This window comes from Carlito syrichta, unplaced genomic scaffold (genome assembly GCF_000164805.1).
Source record: "Carlito syrichta isolate Samal-C Ts95f unplaced genomic scaffold, Tarsius_syrichta-2.0.1 Scaffold303739, whole genome shotgun sequence".
NCBI classification, from domain to species: Eukaryota; Metazoa; Chordata; class Mammalia; order Primates; family Tarsiidae; genus Carlito; species Carlito syrichta.
The window spans coordinates 130,382-137,757 of NW_007247835.1; the positions used below are offsets into that span (position 1 = coordinate 130,382).

General features: G+C 43.2%; 1 protein-coding gene across 1 annotated transcript in view; it reads left to right on the plus strand.

The window, feature by feature from the left end:
- Positions 1-310: 310 nt before the first annotated feature.
- The window catches only part of ARFGEF3 (ARFGEF family member 3), a 188,271-nt gene continuing 181,205 nt past the window's right edge, over positions 311-7,376 (plus strand). The window contains exon 1 of the mRNA XM_008059165.2: positions 311-407. Within this exon, the coding sequence (XP_008057356.2) occupies positions 311-407 (97 nt within the window). The remainder of the gene's footprint in view (positions 408-7,376) is intronic.

Here is a 7,376-nt window from a genome sequence, read left to right on the forward strand (position 1 = left end):
TGCTGTGGTATTCAGGAGATACATTCAGAGTGATATCTTTTGATCAAAATTTTTAATAATTTCAGCATGCCAGAATCATGACCTTTGCAATTAATTAAAATGATGAAGAAAAAAATGTAAATGCTAAAAATATGTGAAAAAGGATTTTTAAAATTTCCTTTGTTGACTCTACAAACAAAAAAGCTTGATAAACTCTGCTCTGAAGGTTGTTTCCCCATGCAAAGTGTCGTTTAACCTGACAGCGAGGCCTTCTGTGGTTCTGGGTTTGTGGTAAAAGGTCTCCTTCGGTGTGAGGGGCTACAGGGTGACCATGGTGTTAAAAGACGTTTCTGGTCCACTGGCTGTGGATGTTCAAAAGGCAGCTGCTGTTTTCCAGCTCTTGGTGTCTATGTGTATGTATCTAGCTGGTGAGTTGGAGAGAACACAGTTTTAATGGGCCTTAGGACCATACTTTCAGTCCTTTTTTTTGCCATTTGGCTTCACTTTACCCCAGAACCAGCTGACCATCTTGTGCACCGATAGGAGGTGTTCACAAAATTGGTGAATGGGGTGCTGTATGAGAGACTATGGAGGAATATACCTATATGTGTGTGTCTTTGCTTATCTTCACCATTATTGCAAATACAATTCAGAGTGTTTATCCTAATGATGGAGAGCCAGTGACATCATCTTTGTATCCAATGAATGGGCCTTATTGTATTTCAGGTGCACAATGAGAGCTATCAGGCATTCTTGTACCGGGAACTAAAACATATGAACCAGACATAGCAGATGTAAGCCTTGCACTCAAAGGTTTTTTATTCTGAAGAAAGAGAATGAAGATGTACAAAACTGGAAAACACTGCTATGTGATAGCAAATGTGAATTTATTGTAGACTTTTGTGTGTATAAGGAGGTTTCAATTTGACCATGATTCACAGTAGTGGGGAGACTTTCAAAGCTCTTTGATGATATAGGAAGAAGCCATAATTAGAGTGAAAAACAGCTGTTGAATCAGTGATGGTCTGATGTACTATTTCATGTTATTATCAGGGAAGTGATATAAAGAGGAGGTATACAGCGATGGGCTTTGCCCTGGGTTGTGAATCAGTCCTCCTTTAATCCTTTGATTTATCTTCCAGGCACTTTAAACCTCAAGAGCACTTATCCTGTTAAGTCACTGTGTTTAACATGGCATCCTTTTATTTGTGAGTCTGCTCAAAAAATCTAGGCACTGTAAATATTTGTCTGCTCATGGAGAGAATTTGATATGTTAATTGTTCTCTCTTCAATTATGCTTATACTTAACATATGGGAAAGAAACCAAGTTTATAAACTACCTCTTGCCTTCTCCTGATTTTTTATTCAGCTTTAGTTTTTATTTCTGTTACATAATTATCTGGAAGTGATTATTTGCAGATTGTTTGTTTTTTTTTGAGTTGGAGTCTCACTCTGTCGTCCAGGCATGCTCATGGCCACCACAGCCTCACCCTCTTGGGTTCAGGCAATCTTTCCGCTTCAGCCTTCCAAGTAGCTGGGACTATAGGCTTGCGACACCACGCCCCACTAATTTTTTTTTTTTTTGATTGTAGAGACGAGGTCTTGCTGTGTTGCCTAGGCTGGTCTCCAGCTTGTGGGCTCAGACAATTCTCTCGTCTCTGCCTCCCAAAGTGCTAGATTTACAGGCATGAGCCACCACTCCCAGCTGCAGATTTTTTTTTTTTGAGTTGAAGTTTCACTCTGTTGCCCAGGCTGGAGTGCCGTGGCACGCTCTCGGCCACCCCAGCGTCGACCTGCTGGGCTCCGGTGAGCCTTCCACCTCAGCCTTGCAAGTAGCCGAACTACAGGTGTGCGCTACCATGTCTGGCTAATTTTTTATTTTATTGTAGAGATGAGGTCTCACCAAGTTGCCCAGGCTGGTCTCGAACCTGTGGGCTCAGGCAGTCTACTCGCCTCGGCCTCTCAAAGTGCTGGAATTACAGGCTGAACCACCAAACCCAGCCCATGTTTTTAATTTTTGTTTGCTTTGTAGAGGGCTACAGGGATCATTCAAAATCCTGGCTACTTTTACTGTGCTTTTTCCTACTTTTTCTTTTGCCATTGATTTGTTACTTTCATGTTAAATCTATTACCATTCTGATAAATAATTACTAATATTGTTTTGGTCAGTTGTGTACATTTGTAGTGGTGGCTCAAATCAGAAGAAACCTTTAAAGAACTATGTTGAAATTGAACCCTTGAGAGACCTATATTATATTTCTCCCCCCCCCCCTTTGCAATTGTTCTAAGGCCTTGTACAAACCCAAGTCCAAATATCACATAAATGATTTAAGTGACTGGTGACTGGATTCAGTTTTGCATAGGGCATTCTAGACAAGATACTGATGATAAAACACGTTAGGTGGAATTAAGGCGTGGTCAGGAGGCACTGCTTGTGTCCAAGGATCTGCCACTGAGGAGATGCTCTCCTCGTTGGTGTGAGCAGAGAGGGTAGGAATTCATGCAGAGCCCATTGAGATTCCATGTCAGGAATGGGGGAAGGCTCTGGAAACCTGTCCTATGGAGTATTTCCTGAATGTGTTAGTAGATAGCCGTGTGAAAATCTTTTCACCTTCCTGCCCTTAGTCTTGCTGTTGATTTTGGGGTGAATTTTAAGGATCCTTATTTTCCTCTTTGAGGAGCCTATACCCTCACTGTCTATGTTTTCTGTTTCCTTCTTCTTTTTTTTTTTCCTTTTTAAAATTTAATTTAATTTCTGAGTTGGAGTCTCTCTCTGTTTCCCAGGCTATGGTGCAGTGGCATACTACTGGCCACTGTAGCCTCAACTTGCTGGGCTCAGGTTATCCTTCACCTCAGTCTTTCAAGTAGCTGCAGGCATGCGCCACCAAGTCCGGCTAATTTTTTTATTTACTGTGGAGAGAGGTCTCGCCAAGTTGCCGAGGACCTCAGGCAATCCTCTCGACTTCGCTTCCCAAAGTGCTGGGATTATAGGTGTGAGCCATTATGTTCAGATTCTTTTTTCTTTTCTTTTCTTTTTTGAGTAGGAGATTTTTTGTTGCTTTTGTTTTAGTTGAGGTCTCACTCTGTCATCCAGTGGCACAATCACAGCTGACTGCAGCCTTGGCTTCCTGGGCTTCAGGTGATCCTTCTGTATCAGCCTTCTGAAAAGCTGAGACTGCAGGTGTGTGCCACCACATTCAGCTAATTTTTTTGATTTTTTTTTTTTTTTTTTGTAGAGATAAAGTCTCGCTATGTTGCTCAGGTTGGTCTTGAACTCCAGGCCTCAAGTGATCCTAATACCTTGGCCTCCCAAAGTGTTGAGATTACAGGCATAAGCCATCCTTTTCCCTCTTCTTAAACTTCAAGATCTTCTTATATGTGTCTTTGCCAGGTTGAATAAACCTATGAGTTAGTGGGCTATCATGGTATTCCTATACTCAAGAGGCTATTGATAGTGCAGGCTATGCCTTAGATTAAGGTCACCATCTTCATGGTTTTTTTTTTGTTTTTTTTTTTGCTTTGCAAGCAAAAATCCAATCCGATGTTCCCTATCAGTGACAGACTTGGTGAAATATCTTCGACCAGGTCAAGTTGCCACTCATAGTCATGGACTCCATCCTGGTTAGCCACTGGTTTTTCAGCCAAGTGGTAAGTAAAACCTGGAAGCTGCTATCCTGAGCAATCAGTAATTATCTTCATATAGTTAGGCTGCAATCACAAAATACTATGGACTGAGTAGCTTTTAATCAACAAATTTATTTCTTGCAGTTCTGGGGGCTGGGAAGTCCAAGATCGGGGTGCCCCTAGGATCCAGTTCTGGTGAGGGCCCCTTTCTGGGTTGCACACTGCCTATTTCTCCGTGTGTCTTCACATAGCAGAAGGGAAACAAGCTTTGTCAGGTATCTTATACAAGGGTTCTAATCCCATTCTTGAGGACCCATCTTTATGACCTAATCACCTCCCAATGGCCTTACCTTCTAATAGTATCACCTTAGGGTTTAGGATCTCAACAAATGAATTTTGAGGGGATGTAAACATTCAGACCATAGCAGTAGTTAATGACATTCACTGCTTTCTGTTCTCTGACAGTCTTCTGCTTTTCCCTGTCACCCTGTATATTTCCCTGCTTTTCCTCTGTGGCTTTGGGAATGAAGTGACAGAACCAAAATAATCAGGTCATTTTATGGAATTTTTAGGCCAGTTGTAGTTTTTATTGTGAATTTCCAGGGCTCGTGGCTGTGTTTTACCTAGCAGGGAGCACTAGACTTAAGCCCACCTAGAGGTGCCACAACTTCTGTAGTATTTAACTTCTTTCACATTACTATATCCCTCATCCTCCTCCTCATCCTTATGGTGGCTTGGTTATGCTGCTACCTACAGCTAGCTGATCCTCTTTATCTCTAAAAATTTGAAGAGGTTATACTTTCTCCAACCCTGTTTGTTAAAAGGAAAAGCGTTTATGCCTCTGCTGTGGATCATTGCTGTTTGCGATCACTGCTTCTTCCAGATCACTCTTGACCTGCTGGCCCATTTCCAGGGCAGGCTCTCTCCGGTCTAATGGACTCCTGCAGTGTTCTTCTGCCTCTGAACCTGGGCTGTGGACTGACATGCCCGGCCCTCTGTCTTCTCTAGTGGGTTTGAAACTCTAAATTCTGGTAGCAGTGGGTCTGGACACCCTAACATAGCTCTCTATAAATCTGTAACAAGAGGTCTTCTCCCCCCACATCAAGGCCCAGAGACCTGAAACTTTACCATCTCAGATGTCACAGCTGAGCTGGTTGGCTCTCTGACATTCTGCGCCTTCTTCCCTGTCAGGTTTCCAACCCAGGTTCACTCCCCTCAGGGCTGGGACCAGGGTGGGGCTGAGTTGTGCAAGTGCACAGCTGGATCCTGCCTTTATTTAAATATTTCATACTTTGCTCATCATGGATTTTTTAAAGATGTGGCACTAAAGGATTATTTCTCTTAGTTACTGAGATTTGTTTATCTTATTTATTTATTTTTTTTACTGCTTCCTTAAGTTTTGTGCCCAGCGCCAATGAGGAGAGATCCACCTTGTCCCAGGTCCTGCCCTGCCCTCCCATCCTTTTGGGAATGTCTCACAGCTGCTGGGGCCTTCCATATATTCCCTGTGAAGTTTTGTTCTTCCTCCTGGGCATTCTACAGACTGTGTTTTACTAAAGGGTTGGCTTCTTTCCTGCCCTGAGTGGAATCTCAGGGTATATGCCATCAGGGGAATAAGCTCTGTGCCATGTTCAAGGCCATGTTAACAAGTCCCCCCTTGTAGGATATTTTCACACGTATATTAGAGTTGATGGAAGGCACTTTCCCGTCCCCACCACTCTTACGTCCATTTCTTAAGATGAAATACAACACACTTGTTATGGGCCCTCTTCCTTCCATATGCCAAAGCCAAGACCAGAACTACAGGTCTGGAGGTGTTTGTTGAGTAGCCCAATTCCTTCCCTTTATATGGGGCACTAAAATATTAGGGAGGCTTGTTCTGAGCTACCCTCTTCATCAAGATTGTCCACTGTGTGTCTCCGAACCTGAAGTTTTTACACTTCCTCATCTTACGTATCCTTGAAGACTGTGCTGAGGTATACGGAAGTCCTTCCTCACCCTCCCAGGTAGAGGTGATTTTTCTCTCCTTTGTGCCCTCGCTGTATTCCTCACATAATTCTGTCATGGAGCTTATCATCAACCATGTTGGCAATGGTTTCAGGTTCTGTTCTCAGACCCTATCCTCAAAGGACTCATCTGTATGAATTATTTATCTTTGTATCCCCTAACTAAGGACCCTGTCAATGTTTGTGGAATGAAACTGCCTCTCCCAACTTTGTACACATAGACCCGGGATCCTCTGCCCTTATCTCCTACATCCTTGGAAAATGCAGCATTTGGAAGAACTGCTAAAATAAAATTTTGGCTTTGGCAATAGAACTTCGGATATCTCACTGACTGAGAGGATAGGTTCCAAAGGATAGACTGAGACCAGTCCATCAACCTCAGCTAGCATGGACTTAAATCTTTTGTCCTCTACTCAACCAAAGCTCTGACCAGCCAATTGTGTATTAGATTGGGGTGGAGGGTGGTGGTGGTAGTTTTGGGGACCCTGACTAATATTTCATGCCAAAAGATGCTGAATATATAAGGGTTTCAGCTCTCATTGGGTTTCCATGTAAAGTCCTTGCCCCCTCCCCAGAAGAAGCATACTATCTGCCCTGTCTCTACTCCTTTCATGAATTTGGAGTTTTTCTGTTCTAAAGAACTGAAGAAACTCCACCCATATCAAGGATTGTCCCTTCCTTTCAGTCCAGGCTACTTAGAACAGGGCTGATCCCAGTGAGATAAAACTGTCAAGGGAATCCTCAAGCTATTTTGTTAAAAGGAAGCCATTGGCAGCAAACCTCTAGTTGGCATCCCTCAGTGCCCCTCTGGGAACAATCCCAGCAATTACTCCGGCCATAGCCCAGCTGCCATTTTGTTTACCTGCTCCATGATTCTCTAGAGTCAACCTCAGCCTAATTGCTTCTCTTGCCAGTTGTACTTTCCAGAAAGACTCTAAAAGCCCTTTTCCCCATTTATCCTTGTATGTGTTCCCATCTCCTCTGTCTCCTCCTTTGTTGATGCTCTGCCCAGCACTCTGATTCATCTTGCCTGCCTGGTCCAGACATTACATTGAGCCCAGATCATGACACGTTCCTCCTTGTCTTGATTTGGGGACCTACTCATCTGCCATGCAGGGTGAGAGCACATTCATCAGCATTTGTGCTTGGAAAGATTCATCCATGTTAGCTTCCATTTCTTCATATGGTTTTATTTTCATTGCTTTTATGCTGCACTGATATATTTTAGTGCTTTAGTTCTGTGCTTTGAACCTTGGAGCAACTTTTGCTGGATGTGTGAGTTTTGTGGTTTTGATTGAAGAAAGAAAACATATTTATATCAATTGGAAAGGACTTCATGTGATTTACAATGATGAGGACAGCAGATACCTCAAGAGCTGCCTTTGGTGAACAGTTTTAGTCTCATTGGTATTGTCTCTGCCTTTCTTGGAGAAGTATTGGGCTCCCCTTGGTACCTCCCACTGTCAAGAAGTGGAAGCCAAGGATTCTGTGTAGAATTCGCCGTTCATATTTTCAGCTTGTGCTAACAAACAGAGGAGGATATTAGTGCTGGACGGGTGCTTCTAATGAGATGTCCGCATTATTCCAGGTGGACTGCAACCATCTGTGCTTCTAAACTCATCTCAAGGTCTCATCTCTTGCTGTCTTCTTCCTTTCCCCCCTACTACAGCTGACTACTCTTTGCAGTCACATAAGCAAAAATGAGTTTTGGCTCTATTGAGCCAAACTCTGTTGAGTATTACTGGTTCTGCAACCAGCGGGGGGAGC